The sequence below is a fragment of the Porites lutea genome, chromosome 5 (assembly GCF_958299795.1).
Source record: "Porites lutea chromosome 5, jaPorLute2.1, whole genome shotgun sequence".
Classification (NCBI taxonomy): domain Eukaryota; kingdom Metazoa; phylum Cnidaria; class Anthozoa; order Scleractinia; family Poritidae; genus Porites; species Porites lutea.
The window spans coordinates 33,517,952-33,541,837 of record NC_133205.1 but is presented as its reverse complement, the minus strand read 5'-3'; the positions used below and the strand labels follow the sequence as shown (position 1 = coordinate 33,541,837).

At 38.1% G+C, this 23,886-nt stretch overlaps 2 protein-coding genes across 3 annotated transcripts in view; one reads left to right on the top strand and one right to left on the bottom strand.

Moving 5' to 3' along the window:
* The window catches only part of LOC140936501 (TNF receptor-associated factor 2-like), a 36,133-nt gene extending 35,524 nt beyond the window's left edge, over positions 1-609 (top strand). For both annotated transcript variants that reach the window (XM_073385981.1, XM_073385982.1), the window contains one exon: positions 1-609. This exon is cut by the window's left edge and continues 663 nt beyond it. In XM_073385981.1, coding sequence (XP_073242082.1) covers positions 1-396 — 396 coding nt within the window. In that variant the 3' untranslated portion in view covers positions 397-609.
* Positions 1-16,679, bottom strand: part of LOC140936502 (uncharacterized) — a 470,324-nt gene extending 453,645 nt beyond the window's left edge. The window contains exon 1 of the mRNA XM_073385984.1: positions 16,674-16,679. The gene's annotated coding sequence lies outside the window, so the exon portion shown is untranslated. The remainder of the gene's footprint in view (positions 1-16,673) is intronic.
* Between the last annotated feature and the right edge of the window lie 7,207 nt (positions 16,680-23,886).

Genomic DNA, 23,886 nt, shown 5'->3' with positions numbered 1-23,886 from the left:
AGCGGGCAGCAAGTCTCTTTCTACAGCCCTTGCTTCTACACCAGTCGCTATGGATACAAGATGTGTGCCCGCATTTATTTAAACGGAGATGGCATGGGACGAGGAACACACATCTCTGTGTTCTTTGTTGTCATGCGCGGTCAGTATGATGCAATTCTCCGCTGGCCATTCAGACAGAAGGTCACGTTCATGTTGTTGGATCAAGATAATGTTGAACATGTGATCGATGCGTTCAGGCCTGACCCCAACAGCTCCTCATTTCAGAGACCGAGAAGGGAAACAAACATTGCAAGTGGGTGTCCGATGTTTTGCTCTCTGACCGAATTAAATAATCACGCTTATGTGCGCGATGATACCATGTTCCTAAAGATCATAGTCGACACGACTGACCTGTAGGCGAGATTGTGCTGTGTTTGCAGGGTCTAATTAAGCCAGGCTTTAAGGATTTCTCCCGCCTTTTTAGCCTAAGGTCGTTCGCGTTTGTATGCTTCCTTACTGCGGACGCAACTCTTGTTGCTATGCCAATTCATGTCATATATTGAGTGCGAGAGCAAAGGAAAAATTATAAACAAATAAAGCCGAGCCGTGGCTTACGTCAGACACTTTAAATGGTTGGTGATCGCTACCTTTTGAAACGATGATTTTCTTAGAAAATTGTCGATTTCGCTCCCCCGTTCCACATGTCTGCCCACGGGACATCGACTCATTAGGGAGCTTTAGCATCGACGACGGCGACGGGCGAAAAAGGCACTTTTAAAATGAATTCGCGTTTTTTTGAACGTTGTCGTGTTTATTCCAATTCACTGAAAATGTGACATGTAGGCGAATTTCCCTGGAGTTGATTTCTTGGGGACCGAACTCAAGTTTAGAAAGGGAAAGGAAAATTCGTCGTTGCTTGTTTACGTTCTCCAGAAATCGTGAAATTAGGCATTTTCACGTCGTAGTCGTGTAGTGACGGCAAAGAAATGTACAAAGAAGTGTGATCCATATGCAAAGTTGTTGTTTCGCTGATCAAACCTATTGCTTTTTTGCCGTTCTCCTTGCCGTAGCCGTCGTCTTTGCTAAAGCTCCCTATTAATTCGCGGGAGGGGGTGGGGCGGTCACTTCAAAAAATGAAAAAAAGGTAGTTCGTTTTTAGAGGTACAGAATTCTAGCAGAGCTGGAAAGTTACATTCTAGAGATTCACTTGTAGAATTTTTCAAAATAATACCAAAACAGATTGGAAGATTTTCGCGCGAACGTCTTTACGCTAGATCGATGATTGGTGATGGGATGCTTAAACAATAATAGCTTATTCTCTATTGTATCTCCGTGACTGGTACTCGTATAGAAACGTTTGTGACTAAGAACCAAGTTGTCGGAAATTGAATTTGCTGATGAAAGCTCGTTATTTTATTTCAATCATTTTTGAACAACAAACGTAACACCCAGCTTCCTCTCTCAGTCAGGCTCTACGCTTGACGCTATGTAAAACTGATCAGAACACTAATCGAACCCACGATTTCCTGGGCTGAATTCTTTGTCCAATGCTCTAAACTTTCCGTTTCTTATTTCATGACTGGAAATTCAAGATCCTTCTTGAACTTTTACAGCAAAACCTCTTGTCTCATGGATACTCAGTTCTCTCGATCCCTTAACGCCAACATCCGTACGATCCCTACTACTAGTCTGTAGTAGAGACATTTCTTTAGTGCCCGGAGACCACTTGGTTCTGTCCCTTCTTTGACACATTAATGAGGTTTTACTTAACACAATGTCCTTTCGATGAAACAGTAGCATTTTTGATTTTTCATATGACTGATGGCGCGATTAGGACAGCGCGCAAGATAAGGTTTCTTTGTAAATTGGGTTAATTTTGGGTAAGATGGCTACAAAAGATCCAGTTGATTATTGGCCAACGACCGATATTTAAAAAGGATACAAGGCGAACCCACAATAGAGACCATGCAATTCAATTATTTTCTTTTGTTTTCTCACTACTTATTTCATCAGAAAGATGGCGTTTAGGCTTCTTACAGAAAGTTTTTAAAGGTCTTTTTAGTCGGGTTTCTCTCTATTGGCCTGTTGTTGTCGTTCATTGTCTTTTTTATGGAACTGGAATTACACAGCCATTTGTGTTCGGTCTTGACGAGAGGGGTGTTGGAGGGGGTTTATAGGTGGTAATACTTAGATATCTATGGGGAGCACGAGGACCATCATTGCCACCGGGTAATAGCTACTACCTAAAGTTGTCGCACGTCCGCGTCGTGACCCCCGGTAATACATTTTTATTGTAGCTAAGCGACAACGGTCCAAGACGAGCTTTTCAGTGTTTACAATGGCGAATTGTAGTGGCCTAGGGCCTACAGTCAGATAAGCCTTAGGCCGATGTTTAGGATCCTTAGTGGACTGCCGTGCCAAATTACCAAGTAACTGCACTACTTTATTCAAATTTCATCCCGTTTATTGCACCAGTGTTTTGTTTTGTTTTGTTTTTTTTTACATGAAATATACGACAGCTACTTTTGACTGTTACCGTTTAGCAGGAAAATTTTGACGCCTTTTTGCGGATATTGCGGATTTCTCTCGATCTTAAAAAAGGACATTCCTTCATTTATCTCTCTTAATTCCAGCAGAATGAGATTCTGCAGAAATTTACCCCCTTCAGGCTTCAGTTCATTGAAAACGCTGAAATTAGGCGTTGCTGGACCGGTAGCTCAGACGAAAGCCAAAACTAGTACTTCTAGGCTTTTTGTTTGATGTTGTAGTCGCGTCAGTCCTTTAGGGCAGGAAATGTCTTAAAGGAAGACCGTACGTAATTCAACATTTATTAAAAACACTTTCCTTATTAACGTTTTGCTTTTTCATCTTGAACCGCTAAAATTATTTTGTTCCCGCCAGTAAGATAATAAAAACTTCCGGGTGTCAGTAAAACGCGGGGCCGGGGTCTATCATTTTTTTAAAGAATGCTGTTTTAGGGTTAAGGTTATTAAGGGTTAGGGTCATTTAGGGTTAGGGTTGACACTAACCCTAAACCTAACCCTAAATAACCGTAACCCTTAATAACCCTAACCCTAACCCTAAAACAGTATTCTTTAAAAAACAAAAAAAACATAGACCCCGACGCGCGTTTTACTGACACCCAAAACTTACTCAATAATTAGATTAAAACCAGCCTATTTTCCTACTTAAAGGGGCTAGGTCACGGCAGTCCAGTTCAATTTATTTAATTTTGCCAGTTACTCGCCCTCAATCGCTACGGAACTTAAAGTAAGCAAAGAAATTACTTGTAAATGACACAAGCGGAGATTCGAGACAAACAAATTTGTCTTCTGAGCATTATTTTTGAAGTTGTAAACGGCAGAGATCAACTTTGAAAAACTGTTAGGCTGAACAGTTTTCAAAAACTCTAATTTCAATCCGTTTCCATCTTCTTCAGTTTTGCCCATCCGTGGCATCTGTTGTATCTGTTGTGTTATTTTAACCTTCCTTTAATGTTTTAAGCCGTTACTTTCACGTTTCTATTAATTTAAGGGGCATTTTGTAATAACATAATTTGGCTGAATTTCGTGACACAGCTCCTTTAACAACAAAAAGTAAGAGAGATATGATCTAACCGCAAATAGATGATCGTAAAGTAATTTCAGTCTGTGGATTGTTCACATTCAGATAAGTTTTAAGAATGGTAATATACGTTAAACTGATTGACATTAACTGAAATATAATGAAAGTATATAGCTGTAAATAAGTTAATGTACATCGTACCGTTTAACAGTAAAAACTTGCATACGAGAACCTACCCGATAACGAACCTGTAGCCGAGTTTTTTAGGGCCTGTTTACATGGAGATAAGGGTAGGTCAGGTAACCCGTAAAAATATGCTCTAATCTCAGTAGGTTCTTGTACCGGGTTTTACCTTATCTTAAGTAGCAAGTCTTTATTGAATTTATTAATTATAATTGTAGTTTCTTCAGCTGGGAGATTATCGTTTTCAAATAGTTGATGCAATGTGGAGGGTCTAAATGGTGTTTAGTGTTTGGTGTAAGTTGCCTGTAACTTTTAGTGTTTGCTGTTGAATTGACCAATTTTTTAATGATTGCTGTTTCTGGATAAACTACTGTTAGTGTTTGGAGGGTTTTTTGTAGAAAAAAAAACCATACTCTTGTAACATTGTCGATTCTTATCTGCTCTTGGAGAATTTTCAGGTCTTTCAGATTTCTCCCTGGAAATCGTCGGTTGTGTTTCGACATCTTCGGCAGTCTTTGGACATCTTCGGTAGCCTTCGAAAAACTCGAATTGTCGCAAAATGGCCGAAAACTCCTTGATGTTACTTAAAGCAAAATAATATTGGCTTTAATTTTCTGGAGCAGTTATGTTTCTTTCTAGGCAAAAATTTACTGTGAAAGTAACCGTTTGTGATAAAATTGTTAAAATTTAACTGTTTTATGTTACAGAGCCAAAAAACTAAGTGTTGAGTGTTATCGAGGTACTTCCATTTAGACCCTCAGTGTATGTAAGTGATTATTCTAGATGAGTTGTACTTTTTATGTGATATAAAACTAACGTACCAAGTTCTTGTGAAAGAGCTCAACTATGTAAATGATTTGTAAATTATCCAAGAGTAAAATTGTCAATGACTTGGAAACAAAATGATTCTAGTTTTAGCAAAAATCATTTGTAACAAAACTAGCGTCTTCCACGGGCCTCTCAACGATCGACATCCCCTCCCGGCCGCTACTACAGATTTTCCCCTCCATAAAATTAAATGGACTTTGTGACTCGCTGTCGACTGAGTTCCCCGTTTTGTTTTCCGGGTGGGGGCGGAGTGGAGTGAATAAAGTTAAGGTTATGTTAAAAACTCTCTCGGTGATGACAGATGTTTTAAAAAAATATCTTCTAGGTTGCAAGAAGGCTGTGATGGGGCGATAGTTTTTAGGGTTTTTGGTGTCTTCTGTTTGGGGAAGCAGATAGGTGATACCCGTTGTTAGCCAGTCAAAGCGATTTCAGGGTTGCCGAAACATTCATTGTAAGCATTTGTTAAGTCTTTGTATAAGGAAAGCATGAAAAAATTCTTGATCCAGAAGTTTGCTATGCCGTTTTTACCAGGGGCTTTCCAATTACTGGCTTTCTTGGTTTCTTCTAGGATTATTTGTGGCCATACTTGATGATTAATTTCAATATTCTCAGTTTCTATTTGGCCGAGTCAGTCAAAGTTTTGTTTTTGTTGTTGTTTTGTTTGTTTGTTTTTTTTGTTTTGTAGATCTTTTGTTTTTTCCAGACGTTTCCCCAGAAGCTCTTTACCTCATCAATTAAATAATTCTAGGCACGTGGTTCTTTGATCCCAACGGACCTTTTCCTCGTTAGCCACTATAGAATTTCTCTGCGTTTTCTCTGTAAGTTTTGTTCTAGTGGAAAACTATCGTCATTTTTCAAATCTCCTAAAACGTTGCGCTTTAGCTTGTGGTTGTTGTTTAAATTTTCTGACGGTTGCTGGTATTTGGTTTTCTTTTTTGATATTATGCTTGCTAATTAGTGCCTTTTTTCGTTTTTCTTTGAATGGTTTTTCGTTCTAGATCTCATTTAGCGTAGATGGGTCACCCTAGTACAAGAGAGGCTTAACGATTTTTTTTGTGCTCTATGGCGTACAAGCACCAAACCTGGCACAGATGTTCGTTGGAACATTCCGGGCAGTTTCAGAAGGGGTGTCAAAAAATTGGACCTTCAGAGGGGGGGGCGGGGGTGGAAGGGAAAATCTTGTCAAAGCACCATAATATGTGACTAAACTCTTCAAAGAGAAACAGAAACTCCTGGAAAAAAGTTTCATATCGCTTAATGAAGATAGTGTAAGACATTGTAACAAGATTTTGGTTAAACTTATGGTATTTCATGAGGGTGGAGGGGGTTATCAGCTCCAAAAAAGCTAGTGGGAGTTGGGCGATATAGATATTTTTTAAATAAAGCCTTATAAAACTAGTTACAGAGGGGGGCGTAAGAGGGGTACGAACACCACAAAACTGCACAGATATACGTATTAACACCGCACAGAATAACATAAGAAAACCGCAAACTGCATTGAAATTACCCCAAAATTTCTAAATATCGCAAACCGCTTGGTTTTGTAAAACCGCTATTTTATACCGCAAATTAGTTACAGAGGGGGGCGTAAGAGGGGTACGAACACCACAAAACTGCACAGATATACGTATTAACACCGCACAGAATAACATAAGAAAACCGCAAACTGCATTGAAATTACCCCAAAATTTCTAAATATCGCAAACCGCTTGGTTTTGTAAAACCGCTATTTTATACCGCAAATTAAAAATAAAAATTTCCGCAAAACCGCATCACCGCAAACCCTTACGCCCCCCTCAGTTACACAATGTCTACTTAACAAACCCACCCACTCAAAGGTAGTCATTTAATAAACATATCTTAACTCACAGGCTTTGGATAATAGTCTAGATATGACCATAGTGATTTCTAACCTAAATCTGCTTTTAAACCTAAGATAAATTCCTTATTGATGAAATTCAAACAAGCGTCAGTGCAGTTGCAAAGTTTCGTGCAGGGCAGGTTTGCCTCCAAGCATTTGCAACGATGGCTGGTACATCCAGTCTTGCATCTGCAATTCAGTAATTCAGTGCGGGCTTTAGACGCTTCTGGTAATCTTGTCGAAACTGGCTGCCAGCGGTTATTTCTAATCTCCCAGGCAAACCCGTCAGGAGGAGGACTTTTTCGCTGGTTCTCTAAGGCCACCCCGCCACTCGATTGGTACCCTGCTCTATTAAAGTGGTGTAGAAGGACGTCCCAGAAAATAAAATGAGCGAGGGCCAAAACAGATGAATTAGACAGGGAAAAATTAAGCTGAGTAGAAACCTAGTGGTAAAAGAAATCGTACTTTACGTCGAATTCACCTGAGTTGATAGAATAATTTCCAGTGGTCGCCCTTTTCTGGTGAAGAGCCCTCTTTTTGTGGCATTAAGCTTGCTTGCAGTATCGGTTTTTGTCGTAAAGGACAACAACAAATCGCTCGATGAGTCGGCATCTAACGCATTCCAGGCGTTCCACGCAGACGTTTTCCCTTTTCCATGGAAGGACGATGTGGTATCGCAGCCAGTGATGGCATGGAATAGTGGGAGCGCTTTCGCTTTTCTAGGCCCCAATGCTTCGCAGATGATGTCGGTTGATATATATACTGGAAATGGTTCCCCGTGCCAAAGGCGATCCACTCTCTCACATCAGGCCGGATTAAGCACAGGTTACTGTATTCCGTAATAGCAATGACCACTACATCTTTTGTCTACGGTTCTAATCAGCACTTTCTGCGCACCGAACCACGCAGCAGCCCTGCATGTATGTACAAATGTTCGCGTGCCTGGGTCCTCGTGGTTACAATCTTGCATCTTTCGGCTGAAATTAAAAGCGCGTATTTCGTCAAATTCGTGTGACGTGGTGTAAAACTAGGGGTTTCCACAAGTTGCTCGGCAACTTTTTGGCAACTTCTCGTATATTTCGAGCAACTTTTTTCGTTTCGAGCAACTTTTTGCATTTTGAGCAATTTCCCTAGTAATTCTTTAATTCTGAGATATCGGAGCAGCTTTTGGTGCTTAATTTGGTCTTTCTTTCATATTTCACCATATTTCAGTAGACAATTTAATTTATGAATTTCCTGTGAAAAAGGAGCCAAACTTTTGGAAACTTTTTGGAAAATCTCGAGCAACTTGTGGAAAGCCCTATTGGCACCTCTATCTGTCCCGCATGACCCAAGGAATGTCTGTACCAATTTTGGTGCTTGTTCTCAAAATTGCACAAAACGGCTCATTTTTGTCGCTAAAGCACCCTACTACCCCTAAGTTTTCGTATTTTCCCTTCAATCAGTTATTGTTCCATTTTGAGTACTTTGGGTTTTCTCAGCCGTGTTTTCGTCTTTGTTTTTATGCCCAATTATTCTGTGACGGCAGAGGCACTTGCGTACACGAATATAATATCTATGAGAGATAGTTTTCTAAATTGGTCTGGTTGATGACTTTGATAGCTGTTTCAACTGCAGATTTTGCATGTCGCTCATTGTTTATTTTTGGAATTGGTGGTCTCTGGCTAATGTGGGTTCACTTGGCTATTTCATATCTTTGGAGGATACTTTCTTTCATCTGCATCACGCTAAGTGTCTCATCTTGTGAATCTATATACGTTTAGTGGTTCTTGCACATCACATTCACTATTTTTGTCGTTTTGTTGCTTCTTATTTGCATTTTTCTCCTCTGGCACTGCATTCGCATCTCTCTCATAAGGTGTCGTAATTGCATCTCTCTCACTTCACACTTGACGATTGACGATGTCATGACGGACATCGGCTATAGTTTGTTGGCATTTTAGTTGAGCCTCTTGTTAAGGTTATTGTTACGCCACCTTGAGTAACAGATGTTTTGGAATTGAGAGTATAGAAAGCTTCATGACTACTTTGTACTCTTCCGTAGACCTTTTTTGTCGACTGGCTTTAGAGGGATTGAGATGCAGTGTAGCATGAGGGCCACTTTTTAGGGGTGCCGTCGGTGTGAAATCTTCAGGTTCATTATATGGGTTCATGTCTGTGCCATAAGCGGATATTCTGACCTCAGCCTGGTTCCCTAAAGGGGGACGCGGCCCTTTTTCATGCACCAGCGCAACGACCAATGCGGTATCATCATCATCATCATCATCATCATCATCATCATCATCATCATCATCATCATCATCATCATCATCATCATCATCATCATCATCATCATCATCATCATCATCATCATCATCATCATCATCATCATCATCATCATCATCATCATCATCATCATCATCATCATCATCATCATCATCATCATCATCATCATCATCATCATCATCATCATCATCATCATCATCATCATCATCATCATCATCATCATCATCATCATCATCATCATCATCATCATCATCATCATCATCATCATCATCATCATCATCATCATCATCATCATCATCATCATCATCATCATCATCATCATCATCATCATCATCATCATCATCATCATCATCATCATCATCATCATCATCATCATCATCATCATCATCATCATCATCATCATCATCATCATCATCATCATCATCATCATCATCATCATCATCATCATCATCATCATCATCATCATCATCATCATCATCATCATCATCATCATCATCATCATCATCATCATCATCATCATCATCATCATCATCATCATCATCATCATCATCATCATCATCATCATCATCATCATCATCATCATCATCATCATCATCATCATCATCATCATCATCATCATCATCATCATCATCATCATCATCATCATCATCATCATCATCATCATCATTTGTATTATTATTGTTATTATTGATGAATGACATTGATATAAAGCCACTTCATCCTAAACACAAACTTCTTCTGTACAGTTGCTATGCCCTATCTTAACTGTCCTGGCATTTCACCGTAGCCAATATATCCAAAACCTGGATAACGGAACATCTCGACTCTGTAGTGAATGGCTATATTCAAAAATGGCTTGATATTCCGATATCCGGAACACTAGGCAATGTTTTCCTAAAACGCAATAAATTTGTTATTAATATTTGTCCTCCCTCTATTAAATTCAACTCAGTGCCAAACAGTTCTCCGAAATTCATTGAAAGAGTCACCAAATGATTCCTTAAAAGATCTCCGGAAATCGTCAAGCTATCACACTAATATTCAATATGATGTGTACAAATCCACTATTAAAGGAAGTTCTTAAAGATTTCCGTTCAAATCAAGAGGATAAACTACAGCACCACCTAACATCTCAAGGTTTCTTCTTCTCAAATGTTATCAAGTATTCATTGTCATCTGTAAATTCTCTTTGGTCAGAGTCCCAGTCTCACCTACCCAAGAATATTTGCAATTTTACCATCCGCTAAATCAACAACTCCCTCTCTGCACATCATAGTAAAAGTATGGAAAGATGGGGATTATCATAAAGTCCTGATTGCTCCTTTTGCCTTAAACCTGAATCAATAATTCATGTTGTCGCTCAGTTGTCAATGACCTTGATTGACTTGATTGCTTCAGCCTGGAGACACGACTCAATCCTTAACTTCATTGCCAAGTCACTTCAAGCCGTAATTAATGCTCACTCTTCACTCTATGCAGATACGAATATGTTAATGGTTTTTCAGAATCCCTCAATAATAACTGGTGAAAATTATCGTCCAGATCTTCTTTAGTAATCCAGTCCAAGTGCCTATATGTTCTTGTCTAACCTTAATAACAATGCAGTGCGTAAAAAAGAAAAATATCTGAACTTGATCAAAGAAATGAGTAGAAATTACAGATGTGTGAAATTTGTAAATCTCTACTTGAGCTCCAACCCTTGGCGTTTTGTCCGATGAATGCTCCATGTTCTTAGACATGATGAATGAAATTGGCATTGACAAAAATTAAAGCAGCAACTTTATATAAACAAGAAAATGGTAAATATAGCCATTAGAGCAACACATTAACATCTTTTGTTGAAGAAATAGGAATTGGGATATCCCAGACTTAATGCAATTTTGATTTCTTTTCTTTTTTCTTTTCCTTTTGAATAACCCAATCTCAAGAAACATTTGTAAATTGCCGATACGTAGCGAGATTTACAATTGTACATTCAAAAACACAAATTTCCATTCTGATTAGCAGTAGCCTGCCACGCAGAAAAACCACATGTCTGCGTGACTTACATAAAACGGGAAAAGTGGTTCTAACCACAAACGCTAAGACCCCAACGTCCTCTTTGTATCTTAATTTCCTTAGTGTTCCTTAACGGTACTTAACCGCGGATGTAAGGAGTCCCTAAATTTACAACTCTTTGGGGGTCCTTATTCAGAGACCTTTTAGGCCGGCTTGGTTTCAGTATCGGGTCACAATTTAAGATGGAGCAAACCGTAACATTCTCATTGAGTTGACATGGGCCTCTGCGAGCACTCTGTATAATCGCATAAGTTAAATCCTGAGTAACCAGTCAACGGTATTAATGACCCGGAATATGATAATTTTAGTCTCGAGAGTATGGTAATCATTAATAAGGTGGCCTACCGGAAATTACTTGGGGGCGACCTCCACAGGCGTAATTTTATTGTTCTGGCTATGAATAGCCTCCCCCGCAGACATAAGGAACGCGTGACGCACGTCTAAGAATGTCTGCGGGGAAGGCTGGCTATGAATGATTAAGAAAGAAAGAAATAGATCATTCTACATTATCAACTTTGCGCAAGATACGTCAAGACATGGAAGCGCATGACTGCAGCTCTTGTTGGCTCCAGTGGAAAACATGGCCGGTGAGTGGCCCTGAATAGCGTTTGCAATTTTACAAACTTCCTTATAAGATTTAGCTATAGTAGAATTACCTACAATTCGTATAAAGATTACTCACACTGATTTTAATTATTTGTTTTGGGAAGTAGAAGATCTCTTCTCAGTAAAGGACGTAAAGGGCTGCCAGCCCTTCCAGCCTCCAATACTTTCCATCATTTCGTCATCTCATGGCCCAGTGTTTTCAGCCTGTTTACCTTTAATTTTTCTTTCAGGCTTTTGACGGAAAATTTGATATTTTTACGATAATCGAAGGAGAAATGTTCTGCGGGCGTTTATTGGCCGTCTTGCTGGTTCATTCTAGGAGAGTGCAGGTTTATGCAACACGGCCCTTGACACCGTGGCTTCAGTTGCACTAGCTACTCTTGAGATCACAAATTATTCTGTATAATCATCTGTTGAAAACATTACTGGAATCAGTGACGTTTTTTAAAAAGCTTAACATGTAAGAGCAGAAGGTAAGTCAAATAAACTAGAACACAAGCAGCGGTGATAAACATTGTGGGCTTTTGATTCTTTGATAAACTTGACGTTTCGTATGACTATACTGATACAAAAATTTACTGGAAATGAGATTTCGGAATTCAAAATTCTTAACAGAGCCCTTATGGCTCTTGATACCGGCAAGAATGAACAGCTAATAAAGCATCATGTAAATTTTTGTATATAGTCAATATCGGTCAACGGTCAGTTTAGATCACTTTTGAAAATGAATTTTTAATAGCATACGAAACGTCAAGTTTATAAAAATTCACAATGTTTATCACCGCTGTTTGTGTTCAGGGGCACCCAACGAGAATATAGTTCAAAACCACTTAAACATAGAATTGTTAAACGTATTTTAGTATTTAAACGGTAGATATAGGCATATTTTTATCCCCTAAAAATTTTTCATCTGTTCGGATTTCCTAGCTGAAAGTCAAGTGATCCGAAATTATAGGGATCAAAACTTACCTTTTTCGAAAATTTTAGCCAGAAAAAAGGCTCCCGAAAACTCTAGGTGACCTTTTTAGGGTAAAAATCCGTTAAAAATAGGCAATTATACCACTTTTTAGATGTCCGAAAATCCTAGGAGAGGCAGGCAAGCAAGAAATTTTACAACAAATGTTCCGAAAATTCTAGATCTCAAATCATCTTCCGAACAGATATTTTTCCGAAAATTGTCGTTGGGTGCCCCTGTGTGTTTTATTTTTGATCGAACTACGATGACCTAAGAACAAATGAATGTAGTTTGAATGATGTAGTTTTAATAATGAAACTTGCTAGTCTTCAGTAATCCTAAAGCTTAATGCTTAATCCTAAAGCATGTAAATCGTTCCTTGAAAAGTTTCTCAGGCTTCACAAGCGAGCTCTTCGCTTCTTCCATTTTTCTGAGCGAAATCAGCATACACTTCCTTTATTTATCGGCGCCGGTGTTTTACCGTCAAAATTTTGGTGTTATGAGCTTTTAGCTAACCTTATATGTTTGAAATAATTAAGACACAGTAAGGCTCCTGGAAACATTCAAGATCTCTTTCAAGATATTTCTGATTTTCATTCTTATAATACTCGATCCTCTTCCTCTACTATAACTTTTATACACAAAGTTCCAGACGCTCAATTCAAGTGAATTCATTTTCTAGAATCGGAACAAAAATATGGAATGAAATGCCTGTATCTCTAAGAAAACTTTCAAAAAATGCCTTTAAGAGGAAAATAAAACAAACACTTTTTTAGAGCCTAGCTTCAGAAGACTGTTATATTGATCTCCCCGAAATCGTTCCAAAAGTTAAGTGAATTTATTTTCCTCTTAGTTAGTATGTAATCAATAAATATCGTTTAGGGTAACAGAAGTCTCTTGTCATAACTGTTGTCATTTAACTTAGTAATACCATTAATTTATCAGTAGTCTCTACTCATTGTTGTCAATTTTAGTTTCTTTACTTCTCTTGTTTCTTTTAGTTGTATTTATTTCCTGCAGGATCCGATTAGCTCAGCTACCCGCGGGCATGTCAGTATAATTGTACTTTTACCCCCGGGGGGGGGGGGGTACTCCCATACATTACCTATACGGGTATGTGCCGCCCAACGGGGTCGTGATGTTGAAGCTCCTGATTTAGAACGGGGTATCCATTTCAGAGGCGTTTTCTAGAATGGGGTATAAAAAGTTGTGGATCGCGGCTTTATCTTCTGCTTAAAATTGTTGCTGATTATGAAGAAGCATTTATTTGATGTATAAGTCGAACAAATAAAGAAATATCTTTTTAAAAAAACAGAGCTATTTCAATTTACAAACTTTCTAGAACGGAGTATAAACAATTGGCCCATTTCTAGAACGGAGTATCAGTTTTAGGGCGTATTCTAGAACGAGGTGTAAAAAATTGGCCCATTTCTAGAACGGGGTATCAATTTTAGGGGAAATCTTTTTTAAAACAGGGTGCCAATTTGGAGTCCCGGGCGGCACATACCCACCCAAAAAATACCCAAGTGCCCCCCCCCCCGGGCTTTTACCTCAAAACAAAATATAAAATGTTTATATGTGTCCATGTATGTGTGTATGTATGTGTGTAGGTAATATATATCCTTTTCATTAAAACAAAATTAAAATGAAATGAGCAGTAATGATATGACACTAACCAAGAACACTAACTTAGGCCAAGGCCTCTAACTTTGTACGGCTGTCACTTCATATAATCCAACATGTGACAGTCGGTTACTGTTCTGCCGATGCCAAGCCGGCCTTGTGTCGTCGGAGGCCTACTATCAAACATTGGTGAGTAAAGGATTCTTCGATTTCTGAAGCAAATTATACTGTAGACGTATCGCGTATTATTGGGTAGTAGTTTCAGCATAACTAGCAATTTGGAGAACAGATTTTTTCAGTCGCTACATATAGCCTCCAGACAGTCAACTCCAACCGAACACGTGCACTACTGAAAGAAGCTACGTAACTATGCAGAAAGCCGCGGTATGAGGTGGTGAGTATGGACCAAGCGAGCAGAGTGAGTGCCAGTGTATCATACTGTACACGATTAAATGATCTTTGGCAGAGCCCGTTTAACCAACTAAAGAGAAGTTTTCCCAAGAAATTGCACGCGATGATCATTCAATACGCGCCCGCCCGGCGCTGTATTTCCGCCTTATGTTCGTTTCTAACCGCATCAGTGGAAATTACGCATGATAACTACAACCAGAACCGTTATTAAGAATGAAAGAAACCCTCAACATATTTTCTTAACGATCATGCCTCTTTCGGGCTGACGGTTTTATGATTTTTTATTGTTTTAACCTCTAGTAAGAGATCACTCGACGCATGGTCTGATCTCTATTTCCGCTCTTTGTACTATGCTACTCAAAGAATACAAAGAATACAAAGAGTCCTCTTTTGTGTCATGCATATGGCGAGGCTGAGAAGATAGAAAAATGAATGCGCGCGAGGAACGATGTGCGTAGCCTGCGAAAGCAGACGCCTTTTTCCATGTTTTGTTTTGTTTTTTCACACGCCGGCAAAAAACCTCTGGTAGCCAGGAAAGGAAATTGTCTATACAGTCAAACCTCTCCACAACGGCCACCTTGGGGACAAAAGAAAGTAGCCGTTGTGGAGAGGTGGCCGTTATGGGGAGGTAGGGGTGTTCTAAGACAATTTTTTTGTAGGGAATGTTTTCTTGTGCTAAAGCTCGTGCTTACTCTGTCCCATACGTAGTCATGGTAATCCAGTCATATATAATTTATAGAGATAAAATACTCAAAGAGCTTGAATTATGTCTTGAATCAAAAAATTTAAAAGAAAAAGCCCCCACTACCTAACACACCACACAAAGATTTCCCCCACGCCTTTACCGCAAACCATAATCGTCACCCACAGAAGTCCAATTTGCCGCCAATTTAATTCCCTATTAAAAACAGGATGCCACTGGCCAAACTGACGATTTCAGTATGTTTGCTGTCTTGTCGATATCACCAACTGGATGACTACTAACAAACTGAAACTAAATACTAACAAAACGGAACTTCTCATTCTCTATTCTAGGTTCAGACAGCCCCCGCGGCTACCTTTTATTAAAATAGGAACTGATATCATCAAGCCTACAAATAAGGCGCGTAATATCGGCGTCATTTCGATAACACCGTAACGATGTCTTTTCATATTAACAACAAAGTGGCATTCTACCAACTTAGAAATATAGCTAAGATTCGTAAGTATATCAATGTCACTACGGCTGAAGTTCTTGTGCACGCATTCATAAATTCAAAGCTGGATTTCTGCAACTCGCTTCTTTTACATGGTCTTCTCAAGTATGAAATTAAAACAAACTGGAAAGTGTCCACAAAAACGCTGCAGCGCGTGTGATTGCCTGCTTAAGTAAGTTTGATCACATAAGTGATACTCTAAAGGAGTTGCACTGGCTACCAGTGGAGCAAAGAATAATCTTTAAGATTAAATTTATTTGTTTTAAGATACTCAACAATTTAGCTCCTGATTATTTGGTTGACCTAATCCATGTTTATGAACCTGCGACCTTCGATCATCTTCAGACAAGTGGCGTCTTGTTATCAAACCCTATAACTTAAAGACATACGGTTTCAGGGCTTTTTCAGTCATTGCCCCTATACTCTGGAACGATTTGCCTATTGACATTAGGTCGATCCATGATGTAAATAAGTTTAAATCTTAATTGAAGACCTTTCTTTTTAAGCGAGTTTACGAACTATCTTAGGTTTTTTATTTTGTATTTTTGTGACTATGTATATATATATATGTAATGATTTAGGATTTTTATTTTTTATTCAGACCTTTTTGGAGCATTGTAGAGCGCTTAGCACTGAAAAGTATAAGCGCTATATAAATATTTTTATTTTATTATTATTATTATTTATAAGTGATTTTGAGGGGTCTTCGTTTTTTACCCACCCAGTGTCGTGCTGCAGGTGTTTCGAAAACGAAGGGGTGTTACGAAAACTAAGACCCTCGAAAACTAAGACCTAAGACTAAGACCCGTCTTAGTTTTCGAGATTACGAAAACTAAGACCCCCTAAAATCGAATCCGTCGAAATATAAAGTCAAATTGTAACCGAAATAGGTCTGATCTGTCAAATTATATCATGTTCGATCCTTTCCACCGAGTTTTAGGTCAAATTTAACGGTAAATTTAGGGGTCTTAGTTTTCGTAATTACGAAAACTAAGACCCCTCTTAGTTTTCGTAATTACGAAAACTAAGACCGCCACCAAAACAATCTCTAAAATTTCTACAAAGCCGAATTACGACCGTTTGAAGACTATAATCCGTAAAACAAACAAAAACTACTATCATACGCGTTCTGATCTACGATCCGCTAACAATTTGCTAAAATTATTTCCCCGGGAATCCTGACCTCTGGCAACCTACTGTCACGCAATCTTCACTTTGTATTGATTGTTTGTTTATTTTATTGTTCTGAAATTAGAACTCCAATTCTGGAGACGATATTTTGCTAGTACGGAAAATTCATTCACTCATTCGTTTTTTTTATTATTATTTCATGAGTGATTTTAGATTAACCCTCACAGACTATTTCTCCTTACTCCCCACCCCTACCCCTCAACTACCTTTGCATTGTCAGCAACGATAAAAACAAACGCCAGAAAAACGCAGTGTAGCCTATTCTCCTTTTTTCGCCCTTTTTATAAAAACACTTTTCTATCTATGACCTGGCCAGAAAAGGACAAAAAATCCGTATTTTTGTGTGATGTTTAACCGGTAACGCCGTTGACCACTTAGCGATTCAGTCAGGTCGCAGCGACATGTCAGCCCGCAATGAAGACAAAAATCCATCTCCAGTGGAAAACCAATCTTATGACTTTAAGGATAAACAACCAAAATTATAGAGGTAAGGCATATGTTCAGTGTACAATTATACGTAGGTAGTCTATAGCTTTCATCCTCTTCTTAAAGCCACAATATTGATATTGTATGTCTGCAAATTGTGAGAAGAAGCGGATCGTCTAACACGCGTATGATAGTAGTTTTTGTTCATCTTACGGATTATAGTCTTCAAACGGTCGTAATTCGGCTTTGTAGAAATTTTAGAGATTGTTTTGGTGGCGGTCTTAGTTTTCGTAATTACGAAAACTAAGACCCCTAAATTTACCGTTAAATTTGACCTAAAACTTGGTGGAAAGGATCGAACATGATAATTTGACAGATCAGACCTATTTCGGTTACAATTTGACTTTATATTTCGACGGATTCGATTTTAGGGGGTCTTAGGTTTCGTAATCTCGAAAACTAAGACGGGTCTTAGGTCTTAGGTCTTAGTTTTCGTAACACCCAAAACGAAGACCCAACAACGAAGACCTAAGGCCTAAGACCCCTTGGACTTAAACGAAGACCGCATGGACTAAAACGAAGACCGTCGAGCGAGATCATTACTCGAGTAAATTAAAGGTTTATATTTCGAGTTTCACTTAAGCATTTCTACAAATTATTGTAGAGAAAGCTTTACAGCGTCTATACCCCTATTGGGGAATTTCCCCTCCCTAGTCCACTGACAAGGGGGATTTTGTTAAGTAGTTTTACGAATGAATTACACATGGCTGCTTGTTGAACTGTTGTGTTTGTATAGACATCTGTATACGTTTCTGTGTTCACAAGTGAGTTCACCGCACCCCTAACAATATGCCAGGTTTATATCCCTCCTACCATATTCTGACCTCTATTGTAAAAACAGGACTCATCTTTACACTGTCTTTTACGGCTTAAACAGTTGTTATGATGATACCTGTAGTAAAAAAGAAAAGAAAAAAAGAATAGAGAAAAGAAAATGAAAAATAAATTCACAGGCTTGACAAGATTCGAACCTAAGATTTGATAAGATCCTTGCTTTCTGTACATAGGCGTTAATGCTACTAAATTATTTAAATAAAACTGACGTCATCATCACTGTAAACATTTCCACCTCCAAAGTGATTTAAAATGCAAAATACATACATGCGAACTCTCCCGAATACGCCACCAATCTCCCGGTCTCCCATACGGGTCATTACCGTTTCTCGGATAAAATCATCTTTTGAGCTTTTCTGTGCCTTAGTTTGAGATTTAGCCCATTTTAGCTCAAAACTTGAAATTTTCTTATTCGTAATACGGTTTCTGGGGCATTTTTGCACCTATTTAGTCACTACAAAGATTATTTCGCGAATTTTGACAGTATATACTTCATGTAAGACTTTCATACGATGTCCTGAGTCATTTCAATATTTGTCGGGGGTGGGGAAGCGGGGGATTGTTGAGGTTCATTGAATTTCCAGGCGGGGGAGGGGAGGGGGTATTGAAAAAGAGAGAGTCTCTAGATTTTACATCTCTGTTTAAAATAATGTTCAAAGAAACCTGTAGAGTGACGCATGGAAACACCTCTAGAAGAAAAGGCGAGTGATAGACTTGGTGATCACCATTAAATACCACACAACACTCCCAAATCGCCGTGACAAATTACGGAAGCGGGCATTGCCCTCAGTGGTTAACAGGGCGGATATATGTTGGAACCTTTATCCGCCCTGGTGGTTAGCATTCGTAACAGTTTTGTCCAAAGGGGTATTCGTTTTAGTCCAAGGGGTCTTAATAAGTCTTGGGTCTTCGTGTTAGAAACACGTACCCCTCGCGTCGTGCTGAATTGAGCTACGACGTTTAAAAAATGCCTACGGTGCATTATGGGAGATGTACATTGCTTCACAAGCATTTTCTGAACAATATTTGTGCTAAACTTCGAGAATTTCAGGCTTAGTAAGTTTATGCTGTCTTATTGAAAGAGGTATATGAAAAGCAATTAAAATGTGCAATGGAAAAACTTTATGGCATCTTTAATTCTTATTTTTTCCTCTCTTTTCACTACGTATACAGTATTCCACTGTGGTCGTCTTTTAAAACATTCAAGGAAACTGCCTAAACCCATCCACGATGCCTGGTTATACTTTATCCAGCTCAGATCAGCAGTGTATTGGAGAAAAGTATAAATGTAACTCGTGTCATTTACTACTACGAGATGCGATGCAAACTGGATGTGGGCACTTTTATTGCAGTTCATGTCTCTGGAGTTTATATCTGTGAGTATACGAAGTGTTTACTTCTCTCCACCTGACTGGTGATGAAGTAAAGCTCCGGCGCTAAAAAAAAAGAACATTTGTGTTCATTTAAAAGTAGTAAAACCTACCTAAAACTGCATTCCGCTGTTGCACATGAAACTTACGTCTTATTAGGTGTTTTGTTTTCTGATATAAAACCTACAGTAGCCTGTTACTTGTTATACCAGTTAGACCACAATACAAAGAGAGAAAAGGGTTATGTAACACAATTTGGGCTTATTTTTACCAGGAGATGTCTAATGTTCCTTATAGACACTTAGTACGGTGGAAATGTGTTCCAGTCACCTTTGTGATGTTAAGCCAGAAGCTCTCAGAAACCTTATTATCATTGGCCTTCAAAAACAAACCTATTGTTTTTAGGGTACGGTAGGGGGCATTGTTTGGCTCATTCATCTATTGTTTCATTACCCAATAGAATAGCTCATTTTGAGAGCTTCGTGGCATCTTCATGAGGAGTGGTAATTGTTGTAATGACGTCAGCACTGTTATACGGAATTGTAGCAGACATGTGTTTATAATCAGTCAAATTAATACTTAAAGTAAATGTGGTCAAACTAGTTTCTGTAAATACACATAAGACAGATATGTCGACATCTGCAGAAAAAAATAAATCATTGAAATTAATGTGTGCATCTGTTGGATACACTGTACAGATGCCTTGGTAATCTCAGTTAACGTTGTTTAAACCATCTAGTAGTATGATTTCTAGTATTGGTGATTTAAAGACAGACATGCTAAACATCGCACTTTACAGTGAGACCGTTAATTGCGTGTCTAGACGTCTTTACAAAAAATACTTTACTTTTTATATGGCCTTTTTGATTACTAAATGCACATGCATGTTTTAGAAAAGTACATTACTTATTTATATCATTGCCATTAAGTTTCTAAACAGCCAGGCTGGATATCTGTGGCTGTTATAGCTCCCACCTTATAATATGTAGATGTGTGATCTGTGATGTAGCAGATGTAGCAAACATGTTAGTTTGGGGCTTAGAGGACAGGGCCATACAATGTACTGTGCATCAATGTTATACTGTTTGTGTAGGAGATTCATCACTTAATGCTAGCAAAGTTTTAATTTGCCGTCGAAAATAAGAATATATCCATTTTTAAGTGGTTTGACTTTAGAGATATTACTGTGTATAGGATATAATACTTGAAACACTAAAAATACAATGTACTACTTGTAACATCAAAACAATATCAATCAAATTCAACATATTTTAGGAAGGGCAAGGTTTGTTGAGTAATTTCCTGCTTCGTGCAGGCAGTTGAGATAACGGTGAGGGTCTTGCTTAAATTTCAGCTAAATCAAAATTTTATATTAATTTATTTTCCACACACTCCTTATAGCGTGCAAAGTACAGTGTCTGATCTGATAGCCCTGGGCTAGTGGATTTTGCTATCGGGCTAGTGAATTCTGTTCTTAACTTGCCCGACGGGCAAGTGATGTGTTTTGAGGAATTCGAATAACAAGAACTGTGAAATCAATTCTGCTTGTCAAAAAGCTTTTGGGGCTAGTTGAAATGATGTCTGGGCTAGTAAATGCTAGCTTCAGCTGGCCCGAATGGCAAGCTGTAAAAATGGTTTTCTTTGCACCCTGCTCCTTAGTAATTTATTAAGAGAAAGAAAGGAAATCACTACCATGGCATGGTTTTGATACCCTAAAATTTTGCAAATTTTAGCTCTGAATTTCTTCAAGATTTACCAGTATGTTTCATTTGAGAAGCTTTATGGTAAACTTAATTACTCCACTCAGTGTTTCATCCAATATCCAGACATCTTGAGGGCAGTCTTGAAAAGCTGATAGGCTGCTGCCTCTTTTTACAACCCACTTCTTGGTGTCATGTTTGATAATTTTCCCTTATTATTGTCCACTTTCGAATTTGTTGCGGCCGTTGAATAGAAGCACTGCATGAAGACTATACAGGGTTAGTCTCAACCTAAGGTAATTATATTCATAAATTCCAATCAGAAGAATTAAGACAGCTGTTTTCAACTGTGTCTATTGTTTTAAACCCAAATTCAGGCACCTTCTCACCAGTATTTGTGAATATTTTGCCTTAAGTCGAGGCTTACCCTGTACAAATGAGTCTTCAGCGCTTTATTTGGTGAATGAATTCAAAAATTTAGAGTTGATCTAAGAATTTGCCTTACCAAGGCAATAAAATTTCTATAAGAAGATGCAAGATGATCATTTGACAAGGTCTGCAAGCAGTTCGGGTGAAAATTTCAGTCCATTATTAGTAGTACTTGAACTTTTACTGCCTGTGACGAGAGGCTGAAAAGGCACTGTAGCTAGTAGAAATTTTAATTAGGAAGACAATTTAAACTATTTGCCTGACACCGAGATATTGTTCAATATGTTATCCGAGTTATTTTTGTATAATTTTTACAAAACCTTTACTTATTACAATGAAAGTATAAAACAAGGAAAAAAAGTGTCAGATGCCGTCTAAGTATTTGGTTCTAAAAGTTAATTACCCACTGCTAACCTATCATAAAAAGTTTCATTAATGATACTGGGTAATTGAGTAACTTGATTCCAGGCCTTTTTATAAAGTAGTTTAAATTTAAGAATATGGTCCTTCAGTGTGACATTTGGTACATAACTAGTCCTTGAGATTATGGCATGCTGTATATTAACTGTCTGTTTAACTAGTCTTTTGTTAAGTTTGAAGTTACGTGTTTTTACTTATTTTTGCAAGATATTATGCCTGAGTTTCATAAAATTAAAAAAGTCGATTAAATATATATACAGTTTTATTAGACCATTTCAATGCCAGGGTAATTGTTTTCTGCATGACACCTGATGATGTTAGACCTGCATAATATGTTTTTGTGGAACTGTCACGGCTTTGCAAGCATAAATTGTTTTCATAGCCAGTACGTTCTATGAGCTCCTATATGTAAATAGTGAAGAGTCTGCATGAGTAGTTCAACATAATGTGAGGCCTTGAGGCCATTCACAATTGTGAACTTTACTTTACTGCTCTTATGTGATTGCAACTTTAGCTTGAGGCATCTAAGAATAATTTGCTTTTTTTGGTTAGAAAAAGCTTTGACAATATACCTTTTGGATGCATGCACACTATAGTCTTTGATTGTAGAAATCCATTTAATAAATGCTGTGTGTATATTTCCCACCTGGTGTTTTTTTGTTTAAATTGTTTGCATTCTTTGCATGATGTACTGTCTGGCATCTTTCAGTTTGGCACCTCAAGAAGCAATTCGACTGCAGTTATTTTTAAAGCAGTATGTATTGAAGTCAGACAGGTCACAGAGTAGACATGTGTGTTATCATAATACCTTAATTACTATTATTGAGTGATTAAATCTATATGTGAATGCCAATTGAATCTTCATCAATCTTCTCTTCAGACTTAGTATTGGAACAGAGTTTTGTGTACGGAAAAGAAAGTGATGAGGATCATTTCTGAGAGAGTGTCTACTATGCAGGTCTTATGTTGTAATCAAAAATTTTACATTGATGTCAGACTGCATAAATATACATAACGATCATTTACTCGAACAGACAGCATAATCCAATTTACAGTGTACTGCTTAGTGTTTATACTCTTATAATTACCATATGCTTATTTCTAGGACATCTCATTTGTCTGTTAACAATATACAGGTAGACAACACGGCATATGAAGAATTTGACCTCTGCTGACTAGGCTGATATAATGAAAAAGAGAAATGTGCAGATATCTTTACAGCTTCATTTTATTTTTGGGTCATAATATCATGCAAACTAAAAAAGTTAAGCTAGCAGCTGGCAGGGTTCGATATTATTTTAATCCTTTGTTCAATTCTCTGTTTTCTTTAACTATAAATATGGTAACAAGATGCTGCGGGAGCATATATTTGGGCATCATTGCACTATATGCATATATGTGAAGTTTTTTATGTGTATTAAAATAATAGGGATGTGTGAGTAGTGTAGTAGCATTTGTGTATTTTAGGGGTTGGTTGAGATGTGTGAAGTGGAAGGCGTGGAGTTATATTGGACGTGGATTGGTAAGATAATGGCTGTGGTTTGTAAATCAGTGAAACTGGTTTCTTGTAGAATATTTGATATGTCGTGAATAAAAAAGTGATGTTAGGTGTTGCAGTGAGGTTGTTGTGGGAGTGCTAATTAATTTTTGTTTTGAAGGGATAGTGTAGTTACAGTCTAATGAAATGAAGTGGTGTTTGTGAAAGGTCTTATCAATGGTCGAAAACATACTGGTACTTATTTTATGGGCTCCTGACGTATTTTGTTAATTGTTAGGCTTTCTGTTTAGGATTGTTTTTCAACTGTTTTTGATAATATTTGTATGGAGAGAACATGGATAAGTGAAAGTGTATTTAATATGAAGAAGGGGGTATCAAAATGTTTTTTTCGGGGGGGGGGGGGCAGTGAAATTTTGGGTGTGTGGGTTC